General features: G+C 58.9%; 6 protein-coding genes across 6 annotated transcripts; 2 read left to right on the forward strand and 4 right to left on the reverse strand.

The window, feature by feature from the left end:
- Positions 1-539: 539 nt before the first annotated feature.
- Positions 540-1,919, reverse strand: EHS24_001869 (uncharacterized protein; the record flags this gene model as incomplete). The annotated part of the gene is made up of 1 exon (XM_028617630.1): positions 540-1,919. The coding sequence occupies one exon, from the start codon at positions 1,917-1,919 to the stop codon at positions 540-542; it is 1,380 nt and encodes a 459-aa protein (XP_028474093.1).
- A 504-nt stretch (positions 1,920-2,423) lies between these two features.
- On the reverse strand, positions 2,424-6,104 carry EHS24_001870 (uncharacterized protein; the record flags this gene model as incomplete). Its single annotated transcript, XM_028617631.1, has 6 exons — positions 2,424-2,718; positions 2,770-3,142; positions 3,187-5,326; positions 5,383-5,711; positions 5,764-5,926; positions 5,997-6,104. 6 exons carry the CDS (start codon positions 6,102-6,104, stop codon positions 2,424-2,426), a joined length of 3,408 nt encoding a protein of 1,135 aa, XP_028474094.1.
- A 624-nt stretch (positions 6,105-6,728) lies between these two features.
- EHS24_001871 (uncharacterized protein) lies at positions 6,729-8,274 on the reverse strand (the record flags this gene model as incomplete). The annotated part of the gene is made up of 5 exons (XM_028617632.1): positions 6,729-6,792; positions 6,849-7,461; positions 7,512-7,717; positions 7,756-8,067; positions 8,180-8,274. 5 exons carry the CDS (start codon positions 8,272-8,274, stop codon positions 6,729-6,731), a joined length of 1,290 nt encoding a protein of 429 aa, XP_028474095.1.
- Positions 8,275-9,101: 827 nt separating this feature from the next.
- Positions 9,102-10,427, forward strand: EHS24_001872 (uncharacterized protein; the record flags this gene model as incomplete). Its single annotated transcript, XM_028617633.1, has 1 exon — positions 9,102-10,427. One exon carries the CDS (start codon positions 9,102-9,104, stop codon positions 10,425-10,427), a length of 1,326 nt encoding a protein of 441 aa, XP_028474096.1.
- A 982-nt stretch (positions 10,428-11,409) lies between these two features.
- EHS24_001873 (uncharacterized protein) lies at positions 11,410-12,856 on the forward strand (the record flags this gene model as incomplete). Its single annotated transcript, XM_028617634.1, has 2 exons — positions 11,410-12,187; positions 12,258-12,856. The coding sequence occupies 2 exons, from the start codon at positions 11,410-11,412 to the stop codon at positions 12,854-12,856; spliced, it is 1,377 nt and encodes a 458-aa protein (XP_028474097.1).
- Positions 12,857-13,922: 1,066 nt separating this feature from the next.
- Positions 13,923-15,869, reverse strand: EHS24_001874 (uncharacterized protein; the record flags this gene model as incomplete). Its single annotated transcript, XM_028617635.1, has 3 exons — positions 13,923-15,038; positions 15,491-15,608; positions 15,706-15,869. 3 exons carry the CDS (start codon positions 15,867-15,869, stop codon positions 13,923-13,925), a joined length of 1,398 nt encoding a protein of 465 aa, XP_028474098.1.
- Between the last annotated feature and the right edge of the window lie 78 nt (positions 15,870-15,947).

Genomic DNA, 15,947 nt, shown 5'->3' on the forward strand with positions numbered 1-15,947 from the left:
CCCGCTGGTGATACAGCAGGTGACCGCATGGCCGGTTGCGATTGTATTCCGAACAATCGGCGTGAGATAGCCAACATCGAAAGTGGAGTGGCAACTCTCGTCGGATCTTGCCGTGTGGGGCCCGCGTCGCATACACCGCGTGATGTGCCTGGGCGGGCGGCGTGGACGGCATGGGCGGCTAGCGACGTGTTTTCCAACAACCCGACGGTGCCAAGTGCTGGGTGAACTGCACCCGTGGACCACACAATGTGCGATCGACGAGAGGCTGGAACAAGTGCTTCTGTTGTGAGGAAAGACGCAGAATTCAGACGCGAGACTGCAGAGAGGCATCAGGACGAATAGACAAAGGCAGGTGCTGGGAGCGAGGTATGTACGAGCCGTCCACAGGCCACAGGGTTGCCGTGGCCCCCCAAGTGGCACTCTCCGTCGACAGTGGACGGTGGACGGTGAACAGTTGTTATGAGACATCTCCATGCATGTGACTTGAGAGGGTTTGTACAATTATCAAACATACGACTATCAATCATGCACAACTGCATTCAGGGGCTGCAGTCGCGAGCGACCACCCTCGTCTCAAGCAGAAAGTCGCGACGTGGCAGCATCTGGGAGTACTCCTTTCGAGAGACAAATCGGAGCTTTGAGACGACTTCGTTGATGAGCGCTGGGCTGTGTAGGTATCCAAAGGCCGTATAAGGGATAAGGCACTCGCGAAGACGTTGCCGGCAGGCCTCGCGGCGAAGGGCAGGTGCTCGGGGTTCCGTGTCCTTCCATGCCAAGTCCACGACTGGAAGGTCGACGATGGTCAAAGTCGGTGCGTAACCCTTGGTAACTGCTTCAAGGATAGGGTGCAGGAGGAACTCAAATAGCTTTCCGACGACATGGGCACACTTCTTCTTCTTGCTTCCGTAGTCCTCGCCGCGGCCGTTGCGGCCATCCGAGGACGAAAAGACGAAGACCGCTTCCTTGGGAAGGGGGCCGGCGAAGTGTGGGGGTCCACAGCCGTGAAAGCCAGGATATGCGTAGCGAACGTGGAGGATTAGTTTGTCGAGCGACAGGGGAATGTCCATAAACCGGCACTGTTTGGTGACAGTTTCCAGGAAGAGAACTAGAACTTTGGCGTTGCATGGTTGAGGAAGGTAGAGGTTGGCTTCGCAGTTATGGATCCTGATGACACGAGGATTGAGTTGTTGAAGGGTTTCCTTGGTGTCTTGCGGGACGGGGAAGTCTTCATAGCAGCAGAGGTCGATGACCGCAACAGCGGCGAGGATATTGGAGGGGTTGGACTTCGCAGTGGCATAGTCGGGCATGAAGGGAATGGGACCTTTAGCGGCGGTGATGCCAGTAAAGGAGAGGAGGAGGTGCTGCACGAGAAGCGCATTGATTCTGTCGCGAAAGCTCTTGGAGGCGCCACGGAGGACAAGCTGAGATCCATAGGGAAGGTGGTCGACAACTGAATCGATAATGTGAGGATAGAAGCGATGGTCAATGGTAACCGCGTGTCCGTTGGTGCTGAAGGGGGTAGGGCTGCGTGAGGACTGGACGTCGCGTCGCTGTTGCTTGCCTGCGCGCTCGCGGCCTTTTTCATCCAGATGCTGGGTGTCTTCAGTAACTGGTTCCAGCAAGAAGCGGTCGTCGACGATGGATTGGGTCGCCGCCTCGTGATCGATTTGCATCCTGCCCCTTGTCACAGAGCGCGTCGATGGACGTAGCGAGTGATAATCTTGAGCTGGATGCTTGACCTCATGCGTCCAACCGCGTTGACTCTCGATGACGGCTGGAGGCTGGGTGTCGTCGCTGGTATCCAAACGGCTTGTTCCCGAACGCAGCCACGATCGCGAGCGCGTGCTGGGGCCACGAGTGTTGTCCTCATGGCCCTTGGGTGGACCGTCCGAGTTGTATAGGGTTGTCCTGGTACGCATGTGATGGTGATATGAGTGATGGAGTGTTGTGAGAAGGAAGGTGTGACACGAGGTGAGCCGAGGTGAGTGTACTTGGAGAGAGGGCGCATTCAACGGCGATCTGAGGGCCCCAGGCGTGGAAACGCATACACAATGACTGATTGTGGATTCTGACCCTCATGGTGTGAATTCTTGTGAACCACATCCGCAATGGCACCGCAGATGCCTTGCATGTCAGGATACCAACTTCTCAAGGTGCCCAGCCATACCATCCCAGGCCCCAGCACCTCGTCCTGGAAAGACAGCATTGCGGATGCTGCCACTTCACTGGTATACTGGTATGTCCACCAATCAACCACCGCAGCACCACCGTACAGGGCCTCACAAGCTCCATACCTGGACATAACTAGTAATACAACGCAGCTCTATGCGCTATGCGACCTTCACCTCATCCTCCTCCTATCTACCGATGAAGCCGTGGTTTGAGAAAGTTGATTGATTTGGGAAGAAGTGTGTTGGCGGATGCTAAATTGGGAATGTGGTGCGCTTGAGGAGACTCGCGGTATGCATGGCGAAGAAGAACGGTCCGTGGCCCTTGAGGTTGTCATCCATGTGTCCTTCTTTCGGGTACAGGAACGCCTCGCGGACGAGCATGAGGTTGGCTTGCATCTCCTCAACCTCTGCCCACGAATAGGACATGAGGATCTGCTCGAGGCGCTCGATCTCGTAGTCGTTGATCTGGACTGAGAATTTGGACCAGTCCAGCATGTCCCAGAACGGCTCGTGTGTTTGGTCGCCGAGGAGGACGGGAATGCAGCCGCTTGAGTGAATGCGTTAGCTTGCAACTCCGTTTTAACCCAAGTGCACTCACGCGTAGATTGTATCTGTGATACGTGGCGACCAGCCGGCCGTCCCGCGGGGCACGGGACAGAAGACGGTGTCACCGAGGGTCTCAACGTAGGCCGTTGGGTCGCTTAACTTCTTGGTGTTGGGGTTGTACTCGTTCCAGTATCGAGCAAGCTCATTGGCGCCAGTCAGCTTCCCGCTGATGTCCTGGTACGGGCGCTCGCAGGCAACCTTGTAGCGCACAGATGCACCAGCGCCGTTCGGTGCACCTTTGAAGAAGACCAGAGTGGAGCGCTGATGTGACGGTTTGACGTTGTCGAGCAAGCTAAACGTGGAGCGCAGGTCCTCTTGTCTGCATGTGCGAGCCGGGATCACCACATCTTGGTCCATGTCGTAGCCTGAAATCAGCTTCTGTAACGCTCCAGCCACAAGTAAAGCTTACAAGGAGAATTCAGATCCCCCATCGTCTGCCATGACGAGGCACGCTCGATCACGTCAGGAGCCGAGCTCCAGTCGCGCACACGGTACAGGTCGAAGATGATGGTGTTGCACTTGCCAAAGTCGAAGGTGAAAGGAATGATAAAGTCGGCGACATCCACGCCGCTGGGGAGGTTGTGCTGGAGGGCATTCTTCGCCCACTCTTCGACGGGCTTGAAGCGCTGGGTGTACGAATAGTACGGGAGGAAGACGAGTGAGCTGTCCTTCTTGTACTCGGTCGAGATGAGCTGTGTGGCGCGTTCCATGACACTGTCGGCCGAGAAGCAGCCGTGCCACTCGGTCTGCACGCGGTTGAACTTGTCCGGGTCATTGAGGCGTTCCTTCTCCTCTTCGGCAGGAATGGCCGTGACGGTGACTGGGTGGTAGTGCGGGTTGCTCATGAGGTAACGGCGAGCGTAAGGGTGAAGAACGTTCAGCCATGAGCCTTCGTTTACGCGCTCCTGAAGCGAAGTGTGTGAAGAGGACGGTGTCTGGGCGTCGTCTGTGAGACCATCCCATTCCCAAGATACTTCAGCCGGATACGAGGTCGTGTTGAGGCGGCGATTGGCAAACGCAGCAAACGGGAAACGAGGCTTTGTGCTACACGCCGCCTGGCCACACGCGCAGTTACCAGTGTCCACACACAGGGTAGGGTGGTCGCAGAGGTTGGTGCAGACATCACGACCTCTGTTTCGCCAGTCGAACGGCCTGCCCATGGGGAAAGGTGCAAGTTCGAGTTTGTGCGGTGCTGGGTCCGACTTGAGCCGTTCAAGGCGCACCTCTGCCAGGCCCTGCGCATCCTTGAGACGCGAGCAGAGCATGTTGATCTGAGACGCATTGAATACACGGGTCTTCTCCAGTCGGTAGTCGAGAACGTTTGCCGTGACTGGGTCATCACGGAAGAATGGCCACGGCGCCTGGCGACCGGGGCAGCAGAATGGTGTGAGGCGGAAACGAAAGTCGCCCAGTGCCGTCTTGGTATGATCGGGCATCTCTTCGTTCTTACCGCCCGGTGGAGGGAGTGCTACCCAGGGAACAAGCATAGGACCGCTTGGAAAGCTGAGGCTCACATAGCCAGTGTCTGGGTCCACGTCGGCTGTGAAGTAAATTTCGTGGCGCAGTGGGTTTTCCGGGTTGATCGCCTCAAACTGGATCCACTTGCCCGGTTCAACGACCTTGCCATCTCCATCTTTGCTGTCAGGAACGAAGCGCTTGAGACTGAGTTGGGCCCGTCTGCCCTTCTTCCGGACTTGGAACTCCCATGCTTGGGGACCACTGTCGTCGCGCCAGCCGTACATTGCCGGAGTTGCCTGCTTGCCATTGTTGGGGTCCTCCTTCATGTCTGGGTCCCAGAAGGCGTAGAAGGGCTGGCCATCGACATCGGCAGCGAGTGTACCTGAACAGCCGTGCAGCTTGAGCAGGTCGTTGATACCGTAGCTGCGGTGGGGGCGGCACTCATGTTGCTGCTTGCGGCTGAGGTACTCGACAGTGTCGGCCAAGTACACCTTTGCGAGGCGGTGGAGACCCTCGTCAATGGTGATCTTTGCCTCCCAGTCCATGACCTCTTTGGCGCGCGTGACGTCGGCCTCGTAGCGCTTGGGCAAGTTGGGATCGGCCTCGAGAGATTGCAAAGGCGAAGACGAGTTGGTGAGCCACATTATCTTGCGCACATAGTCCGTGGCCTTGATGGACTCTTTGGTGCCAATGTTGTAGATTTCAATATCGCCCGTACGCTCTTCGACATAGGTCAGCTTGTTGAGGTGGTTCACAGTGACCGCAATGGCGTTGACCACGTCCTGGACGTGGATGAGGTCGGCCACGGGGTCGCCTGCCACCTGTATTGGACGGTGAGCCAACGCCTTCTCCATGGCATCCACCACAAAGTTTTCCTGGTGGTCGGCGGCGGAACCGTACACGGTTGAGAGGCGCAGGATGGCCGCATTGATGTTCTTGTCCGCAACGGCTGCGCCGTGGACATAGACGCGCACGCATTCCTCGGCCTCGATCTTGGTCTTGCCATATGCATTCACGGGAACCAGCGCCGCGTCCTCTCGGACGGGGAAGGTAGGGGCCTGGCCATACACTTCGACGCCGTCGCCATATACCTGGAGACACGCGTCAGCAAGGTTCCATCGGAACATGCTGATAACGAGTCACTCACCTCGCTTGAACTGGCCAAGATGAACCACCCGTCACCTTTCAGGGCCTGCAGAAGCTTATCGGTACCATCGACGTTGACGTCCTCGCAGTCTCTCAGATTCTCAAGACAGTACTGGATGCGGCTGTAGCCAGCAAGGTGGATGGTACCGAGAACGCCATCGCCGATGGCTTCCGCAAGCGCCACTGGATCGCGAATGTCGCCCTGGACAAAGTGGAGGTCTGCATTGGGGTACTGAGCCTGAATATGCTCGAGTTCGTCGCTGTGGCGTGCAATGTCGAGTACTGTCACAGTAGTGTTGACGGAGAGAAGTCGGGAAACGACCTGCTTGCCTGTGGAGAGAGAGGTCAGACCACCCCTACAACACGGGGCGACGGCTCTCACCAATGACGCCCGCGCCGCCTGTCACGAGCACACGTCCTCGTCTAGCCTCCCCTAGATCCGGACGCACAGCATCCGATTCTTCATCGACCAGCAGACCCTGGGGTACAGAAGCGTCGTGTCGCCACTGGGTGTCGTATTCTGGCGACGAGGACAAGTTGTTCACCTGTGGTCGCGCGTCAGTAATCCTGTATGGCCAGCGAGAGCCAGGTAGAGTGAATGCGAGCAAAGCTTACCTGCTGCTGCACGCCGAGAAAGGTGAGCACGGTGCACACACCCAGGAACGCTGTGGCCCGCCAATATCGTCGTGGCATCATCACGCCGTTGGCCAAGTGATGCAGCATGAGTGAGTGAGATACAGTGATGTCGAGACCAGTTCCGCATGTTCCATCGTGCTGTCTGTCGCTCACACGCTCGCTGTATCGCTCGACTGCTGTGCATGGCCTGGGCTATCAGGCATGGGCATTGTATCCTGGTTGCATCGATGTGCCTCTTGCTCGTGCCGTTGTGAAGGGGGGGCATCAAAGGGAAGGGTGTGTGAAGAGAGCACCCATAGAATTAGATTCCGCTAATCCAGCATTGTTTAAACCATTATGCGTCCGAAGCTGGTCAAGGCATCCGGTCTACAGATCGGCGCTAATTCGAACGTTCCTCTTGTAATCTCGGAGCTCGGGCGGTGCTGTTCCGCAGCCATTTTGAAAAGAAGGCTGTCCTGTCCGCAAGACTTTAAACCAAAGGCACCCACGGCGCAAGCTCCCGCTTGACGTGGAAGGAAGGGGCTGGAGGGTTGGAGGGCTGGGGAGGGCTGGATGAGAGTGTTCCACATGTAGCGAAACAAAGCAGAATGCAGAAATAGCGTCTCACGGACTGCCAGCAGAGACCCTGCAGTTGTCGATAAGTGACATCGGATGGACCCAAATGCATGTTTCACATCTATTGAGTCGCTGCTACTGGAACCGTGCTTGGCATCACTTTTGCCGGCGCGAGTCGAACAGAAGGGCCGCATCCATCACAACCTGCGCTCCAAGGGCACTGGGACCATGTGTGTTAGCACTCTGGCAACGACGGCCAAACAGGCAAAGACTCACCAGTCTTCAGGGGTGGCGTATTCACGGGGGTTGTGCGACAGGCCCTCCTCGCAGGGGATGAACACCATCGAGGTTGGGCAGTGCTTGGATGTAGCGCATGAGTCGTGACCGGCGCCACTGACAATCTCCCGCGCCATGTCAGCACCGACCGTAGCTTCGGCGGCTGTTCGGACAGCCCCGATACAGTCTGGGTGGAACTTGGTTGCCGCATAGTCAAAGATCTTGTCCAGCTCGATGGTGCACTTGTATCGGCTCTCCTCAGCTACGAGCGCTGCGGCCGCAGCACGGATATCGGCCTCCATGGCTGCCAGCGCCGCGTCGTCCGGGTGACGAATGTCCAGGGTGTAATCGATCAGGTTGGGGATGGTGTTGATGCTACCGGGCTTGAGGCTCATGATGCCGGTGGTGGCACAGCCACCGTGCTTGATGGCAACGGCGTTGGCGGCGACCATGAGACGCGCGGAGAGGAGAAGCGGGTCGGCACGGAGGTTCATCGGGGTAGTACCAGCATGGGAGTCACGGCCGTGGACACGCACGTTGAACCACTTGTACGCTTGACCACCGTTGACGATGCCAATGGTTTGTTTGTTGTTTTCCAGGATGGGTCCCTGCTCTGGTTTGTCAGGAGCTTGCCAACATCTAGCAAGGTGACCCAAGACTTACCGATGTGGAGCTCAAAGTGCGCTGCCAGCGGGTTGGCCTTTGCCGAGCATTCGAGCGTGCCCTTGTAACCGATCCTCTCGAGTTCTGCCCCAGCCGTGATTGACGAGTCGGCAACATCGGTGAGGGCGTGTGCATTCTCAACAGTAAAGTCGCCTGACCAAACTGACGAACCGTGGAGCGACTTGGGGAAACGCGCACCTTCCTCGCTGTTCGTCAGCTCACTGTCCAACCACAATCAGCTCACTTGGTCCAGTTTACAGCAGCGATCGGGTATTGGGTCTTGTACCCGCTCTCGTGGATGGTGCGCATGGCCTCCACTGCGGCGTGGACACCGAGGATACCGTCGTACCTGCCGCCAGTGGGCTGCGTATCGAGATGACTACCGATAGCCGTGGGTGCTCCAGTCTTCTCTCCCGGACGCACGGCGAACATGTTGCCCATGGTGTCTACCTTGATGTCGCAGCCGAGCGAGCTCATCTCGTCGCCGAACCAGTCGCGCGCCTTCTTGTCGTCGTCCGAGAGGGTAAGACGGGCCATGCCGGTTTGAGTGGGTCCACTGTCAGGTTAGAGGTATGCTTGGGGTGAGGTATGGTAGGCTCAACTCTCCGCGCCAGCGAAAAAGTGACCACTGATGGGGTTTTCGGAACACGAGGAAGGCAAGTACTCACGGTCCGTACCGGTGGGCCGCACCCCACACGCACGTCTTGTGCAGGGTGTCCATGAGGCGCGTCGAGTTGATGACAAGCTGGCGAGGGCGGTACATGGTGGCTGTGGAACTTTTGCAGGCTGAGGAAGAGGTGAAGATGAAAGGAGTTTGCGAAGAAAGTTGGGTGCTGCTGTTGATTATCTACGGTGCGCGTTGATCTCGGTTATGGCTTTGGGCTCGTTACGAGGAGATATTAGGTCGATTCGGACGCGGTCAGATCGGCAAATCGGTGCACTCGCGATGCAACCATCCCACACAGCGGACAAACGTCCCGGTGCCGGCCATACATACATGACATGCTGGGTGGTAGTCCAATGAGACTTGAAGCAAAGAGGCCTTGGCATCGTTACTCAGTACATGACTGATAGATCCCGAGTCGGAAAGAGGGCGAGAACAGTCACAAGCCCGGAGTACGGCGCAACCTTTACCGTTGCCCCCCTTGGCCACTGGCACAGAGCCCATACATGCCATGCACACGAAATCCGCACTTGCAGGTCTGCAATCCTGTCTCGCAGTACCACTGTGCACTGTCCATGTTTCCTTTTGAGCAAGCACTGGACCTTGTGGGCGGCGGCAGCAGTCTGTGAGCAGCGAGTAGGCCGAAAGCCATCGGTGCCTGTGGGGAAAGGGCCGCTTGACATCCGGCGCCAACAACAGCAAGGGCGTCACTGCACGGCATCCTTTGTGCACCTTCATTCTCTCCATTGACGACCAGTGCACTTACTCCTAGCCTTATAGGTGCTGAGCTAAACGCCATCGGGCTTACCCACCATGTCGACCGCCCCACAGCGCCGCAGGCGTAGGTGCTGGTTCTCCCCTTCTGCTCACCCACAGTGTCCCTGTTTGAACGTTACTGCCTGTCGAGCACCAACACTGGGCACCCGATGATCATCAGCTATGTAATCAAGTACGACCACGAATCAGCACCGGATCTTGCAGAAATCAAATCTCGTGTCGAGAAGGTCCAGCAGCTCTTCCCTCTACTGCAAGCTCGCATCGTCGATGGGCACACCACGCAGCCGGCATTCGAGCTTCGGGACCCTTGGCATCCGAGCGAGATTGTGCGAGAGAGGACCCTGTCCGAGACCGAAGACGATGGCGACGATGCAGCGCTCATTCAATGTCAACTGCAACGAAGCCAGCGAGTGGACTATTATACTCGGCCAGCGTGGTCGGTCGACCTCATTCACGGCGCCAAGACGTCGTTTCTTGGCCTGAACACAAACCACGTCATCATGGATGGACGTGGGTCGCTCCGTCTCCTTGCCGCTCTCACCCAGCCAGACGGAATGGAAGGTTTGTCTACCGAAACACTCGGTGCTAGCCTCTACGACAATACTGTCGACATTAAACCGACCTTGAAGACTATGATCCCAGTGTTCTGGCAGGAAATCATTGTCCCCATCCTACCGGTCTGGCTGCAGCAACGAGTCATTTCCTCAACGTGGCCCGGCGCTCAGCCGACTCCCCTGAACCGCGACTTTGATGTTGCCCTCGCTTCCCTCTCCGCCAGCACTACTGCCCTTCTAAAGGCCACGGCCAAGGCTCGCGGTGTACCGACTCTCCACCCAGTGCTGCAGACCGCCTACGTAGCCGCCTCGTGGGCTGTGTTCCACAAAGACGCCGACGAGCTCACGTTTGTCACCTCGGCACCCCGCAGTGAGCGCACACCTACTCTAGGACACTCGGCAGTGACCTCGGTGTACGTCAATGTGCTGGAAGACAAGGGCATCGCTCGTGGTTCCCACAACTTCTGGGACGAGGCGCAGCGACTGTCCGCCCACCTCACCGACCCGAGCACCATTGACACCTGCCGCCGCACCATCGGCCTCCTTGCGTGGATGCCAGACCCGACACCGGGGAAAGACGGCATCACGGGGTGGGATAGATACTTCACCATGCGGGCCACGGCCGCTGCGCCATTCTTCGACAGCCTCATGGTGTCCAACCTGGGTGCCATGTCGTTGCCGCCCGGTGCGACCGATTCGTTGTGGAGCCAGATCAACCACCCTTGTACACTAGCACTGTGCGGGAGTCTTTTTGGTCACAATGGCGGACTACGACTCACGACCACGTTCTTTGAGGGTGTACCGGCCACGAAGGCCGAGGTCGACCGCGTCCACCGCTTGTGGGAGGGTATCCTGACGCAGGTGGCTACGGGGGCTGGAGGCACCTTTGCCGACTTGGCACAGGCAGTGGAGGCGGAATGAATAGACGGCGGGCAGTAATTGTTGCTGCTAACTGAATCACCTTAGACACTACTCTAGAAAGCACCACTTTGCAGTGTATACAGATGGACCACTCGGAATGCCGACAGCGTGCAGTCTGGAAAGGTGGCGGCTGCAACGGGCGGAACTGTGTGGACGCTGTCGTTTCCCCAATCCAACGCTGCTTTCAGCAAATGGTCATTACAAAGGGTTATTGTTCAGAAGCTTCTGGAGACCGTTAAGCCTCAGTTTATCGCTGAGTATAGCCCTCCACACCAAGGCTCTCTGTCTCGAGGTCTCTAGCATGTTCGCGTCCATTGTCGGCCTGTGGCCTGTGGAGACAATGGGTGATTTTGAACCCCATTGACGTCATTGATAGAGCAAAATGCCAATTGTGCCTGAATACAAAAATGGCGTGTGATTATTAATTTAACCGGTTTGATTGTCCGACCGCGCTGGCCATATATCCGACGGAACCAAGACACACGCACGGCGCACACGGATCCGCGCGCCCACGCGCCAGACGCCAGACGCACTCGGTTGCCGGGCCATGCCGAGTGTGTGGAGGCCGTCGGCCAACGCGTTTTTGTGATTACGTATTTGCGGCTTTTGGTCTCCTGGCTGCGGCGGGCCGCATTTCCCCCCGTGGGGGGTGGGGGCCATTTTCCACCACACATTGCAGAGCGCAGACTGTTGGGCGGCGGGCCCGACGGCGTTGGGTGGGGGGTGCATTTGCGCATTTGTGTGTCTGTCAGCTGGCCGCTGGCCGCTGGGCGGGCACCCAGGGATCATGGCAGTACGAGGCTCGATAAGCAGCCGATGGCCATGTCAGTCAAACTCTTTTCTTCTTGGCCCACTTCTTGATCCACACACATCTCTCTCTCTTGCCTCTTGTTTGCTTCTCACCACTCCCCCCTCCCCCCCCCCTCTCGCCACCATGTTCTCAATCTCCGCCCTACAGGCAAAAACACGACCACTACCACCCATGGCCACAGTCACGCCTGCAAACTACAATGTGCCCACCCCGGCAGTGCCGACTTTGGGCACAATGTTACCAACGGCTACCTCCGGCCCGGCTGCGGGTGCATCGGCGCCATCTGGCAAACCCAATGTCACCGCCCTCCTCGCCCACCTCCCACCAGCGGCACTCCGAAAAGTCTCGGCGTTTGTGTCAGCGCTGTCTGCGCACCTACCCGCGACGAACCCAGACAGCGAGCCATGCAGGCGAGTCCTGCAGCTCGCGTACTGGGACATGGTGGCGGATTACGATCTGGCACGCGCACAGGCTTGTGCAGCTTTTCGCCGAGGGCTCGCTGAGCGCGATGCCGCCCGGGAAAGGGAGAAGCTCGCCGGCAGTGGCAAAGCTGCTGCTGCGCGCGACTGCTTCATGACGCGGTTTGCCAAGCGCATTGGGGGCGGCGGTGCGGCCGACGACACAACTACGGCGTCTGCAGAGACGGACGAGGACCCCAACGAATCCGCTCGCGTGAGCTCAATTCGCCGGTGGTGTGCCCAGGTTCGTCGCGCCTGCCGCGAGGGATGCGAAAGCGTCTGCAACTCTGGCAATGCCAGTGCTGCCGGTACGGGTACGCATACGTCGCCAGCGACGTCCACAACGGCTCTGCTGCCTCCCACTTCAGACGCGACGTTGGCCGTCGGCGAGAAGTCAGATGGCGTAAGCGGACCTCTCCCCTCTGAGGAACCGTGTGCTGAGCGGCCCTCGGCGCACCTCAAGCGCTCTTGCTCGGCTTCTGGAGACGAATGTGAGTACGCTGCTGGCCCCTGTACTTCGAATGGGGAAGATAGGAGTCGAGATTGCTAACAAATCACCAGTCCTTTGCAAGCGTGCTCGCGCATGTGCCGCTGCCGCCCCCGACGCGTCCAACGCAATGGACGTTGACCCCACCTCTCCCGCCACGACCCCGGCGACCCTCCCCCCCGCTCCTCCCGCCGACCGTACCACCTCCGCCGCTGCTCCCGGTGCGCCCGCACCTACCAAGGTGGACGAGAACAAGCTCGTCTCGGCCTTGTACGCCTGTTACGTCATCAACGTCGCCATGTCTGTCAAACATGGCGTGCAACGCCCCCGAATCGTCGGGCTCGTCAAGAACATGCTTGCAGCCACAAACTTGAACCTGCCGTTTGGCAACCTTGACCTCGGCTCTGCTTGTGCCGACGCCCAAAGCCAGTGCCCAGACAGCAAGGCCGATGCCGCTGCAGAGGGCAAAGAAGGGCAAGAGGCAGAAGCAGCTGCTAGTGCCACTGCCGCCGACATGACCGACATCAAACACATTCCTATGACCATAGACCACCACCACGAACACCAACACCAACATCACCACCACCACCACCCCACCCAACAACACCTTGGGCCTCACGTTCACTCCCAGCCCGCATCCTCGACCGTTTCGCCCGCCCTCTTGCATGTGTAAAAAGAATCCAGCCCGTCTTCTCCAGCATATTGTCTTTTTGCACATCCCACCCGGACCAATCCAATTTCATCAAACCCCCATATCTCCACCCTGTTTGTCGTCTCTCGTTGTAAACGCTCCCTCCTATTCTTCTTTACACATACATACACACTAAGTTTGCCCCTCTGCATTGTCGTTTCCGTCCACCCAGGCCCCCTCGTGACGTCCAACCTCGCATTCTGCCACTTTGCACCCCACCCTGCTAGTCACTGGGAGGCGTTGCTCTCGATATCACTGCGCAGCGCGCCACCATGTGGTCAGCAAAAGCACCAGCTGACACACCGTCACCCAATAGCTGCCACACCACCGGCGCGTGCAGCCTGCAGAGGTATGGAGCATGCAGCCAGCTGACCAAGAGGACGGGGTGGGCAGGTGCACGCGAATTGACCGAGCCTCCACTCGCGACCCCTCGCTATAGCTCGTGACTCGGCCATTGCGTGCACTGCATCCGCATCCACTCGGCGCAACTCCATCCCCTCCGCCGATCGGCCGGCCAGGGGGGTGTAGGGGTTTGTGTATGCTGACAATGATTTTTCCGGGTCCGGACCATTATTCCGGCCGTCGGGCACAGGTGCGTTGACGTTGACGTTGACGTTGCTGTGCTCCATGACCGTGTGGCGGAACGTTGCTCGCTGGATCGCACCCTTTGCTCTCTGCTTACGTCTGACGGGTGCATGCACAACTCTGCCGGTATTACGGACCGTGTGTGGTTTTGGCTTTACTGGTATACAATCTCTACTACACACATTTGGGGGGGGGTTGGGGGGGGGGGGGGGGGGTATTCAGCCCACGGATCCGGTTGGGAGACTTTTTACTGTCCGTGCCCGACGGCAATGTCCCAGCGGTCATGGGTGGGTGGGTGGGTGGTTCGGCCACGGTTATTACCGTGTATAGGTGTCACTGTGGCACTGGCGCTCTGGGGGGTGTACTTCTCTTGGCCGAGTGGCCTGCTCTTCGGTCTCCTTGGTCTCCTCGTCTCGTCCTCGACTCGTCCTCGACTCGTCCTCTGCTCGCTCCTTATCCCCCCTCACTCGCGGTCCATGACGCGGGAAAACGCGTCCCGGGCCTGCTGCAGGCCCCTGCCCATCTGGAACTGGGCCTCGGCGTCGTGCCTGCGCGCCTCGCCGCGATGCTGGGCGGCGATGATGGATGACACCCACTGCTCGCGCACGCCGCCCAGCATGCTCTCGGCAATGCGGCGCGGGCGCGGGTCGCGCGGCGAGCGCTCGGCGCAGTCGAGGAGGAGGTGGCGCAGGTCCTCGGTGGGAGGGGGCATGTCGGCGCTGCCGTACGTCGAGCCGCGGTACGACCCGTGCGAGTATGAGTGGTGGCTGGGCATGTACTCCTTTGGCTGGTACGGGTGGTACGAGTGCGAGTGGCTGCGCTCGCGCTCGCGCCTGTCGCGGTCGAAGGGCGTGGGGGCGTCCTCTGCCGGCGGGGCAATGACGGTCGCCGCGGGTGTGGCGGGGGCGCTGGACGTGGGCGAGGTGGTGGATGGTGTCGGCGACGAAAGGAGGGCGGGGACAGACATGCGACGGTCACTTTGCCCACGCTCTGGCATCTGGATGTGGCGCGGGGGAAGCGGACGAGTGTCCCTCGTGGGGGGCAGGAAGAAGCCGTCACGCGGCGAGGTGGGGAGGTGCGAGTGTTGGAAAGCGTCGGCGCTGATGGCGGGCGAGAGCTGTGGAGTAGGGAGAGAGGCCGATGTGTGTGGCGGCGTGGGTGCGAGGGAGCGGTACGACTGGAACTCGCTCTTGAGCAGCGTGGGACGGGGAGGCGCGAGGCGCGGGCGGGGGAGCTTGTTGTCGACCATGTCGAGGCCCAAGCGGTCAGACGTTGACGAGACGGAGGAGCTCGACGAGCTCGAGGCTGAAGACGCAATCGACACTGATGCGCGGCGCTGGCTTGTGGCAACAGGCAGAGGAAGTGTGATGGATGTGGCGTTTGCGGCGACCTCTGCGACGGTGGGTGGGCGCGACTTTGATCCACCAAACGTGCACTTGTTCTTTCCGCAGGGCAGGCAAGTACGGCGGGGCGAGTGGGGGTCGCGAGGGATGTAGCACCGCCATCGCTGGGACTTGCAACGTGCACACGCGTGCTCGGGAGCAACCTGCGCGAGAGAGCGGTCAAGTGCATACTCGTCCTGTTTGAATTGTCAGTGCAGCCCTTCTGATCGCGATCGACTGCGGGGGTGGGTGGAGCATAGCAAGGGATTGTGTGGAGGAGGCGCCATGGAGGCTTGGAAGGGATTATGAAAAGGGAGAAGAGGCTTTTGAATTGAACCAGAGTGGGGTGGGTGGGTGGTAACAGGTAGTGCCGGGTGCCACCCCCCCAGGGTAAAAAAAAACGACCCCCCCGCTCCAAAACACGCGCCAATCCCAAGGAAAAAGGGAAAAAAACGTAAATAATCAAGCATCAAAGGCCAGATTCCCCAGACTGCAAACAGGGACCTCACACATGCACATCGATCACCCCTTCGCGTCTCGACGCTCGACGTTTGTGGTTCCCTCAATCCCCACCACCCTCCCTTGCGTTTTGGGATGCGAAATGTGTGATGTAGGCGGGAAAGGCTACGAAAGCCGGAATGTGACTCACCTCCTTGGCCAGCTTGTGACGGTCACGCTTGGATGCAGCCTTGAGGCGGCGGTGGTACTCGTTTTCGGGGTGGATGCGCTTGCCATCGTGGCCGTGTTCCAAGATGGCCATGAGCGGGCTGTGGATGGGTTAGCACTTGGTCATGTGACTTGCCAGACCGGTTCTTTTGCTTCGAACCCGAAGCACCCAAAAAGGCACAAACACTCTGCACTCACGGAGAAGCCGAGTGGTTGCGAGGTGCCGTGACCCAAGTAGACCGCTGGGCTGGGGGGCGGAACATGCTGCTGTCACTGTCGCTTGCACGGCGGGCGGGGTACGGTCGTCCACGTTCAAAGGAGACGGGAGGTGGGAGCGAAATGGGTTGACGGCGCATAGCCATGTTGATCGACGGTATGTTGAAAAGGTAGCTGGGCGGTGGAGGTATGTGGGGTAAGAGGTGGGTAGGTTCCGCGCCAGC

The sequence above is a fragment of the Apiotrichum porosum genome (assembly GCF_003942205.1).
Source record: "Apiotrichum porosum strain DSM 27194 chromosome Unknown scaffold_11, whole genome shotgun sequence".
In the NCBI taxonomy this organism is placed as follows: Eukaryota; Fungi; Basidiomycota; class Tremellomycetes; order Trichosporonales; family Trichosporonaceae; genus Apiotrichum; species Apiotrichum porosum.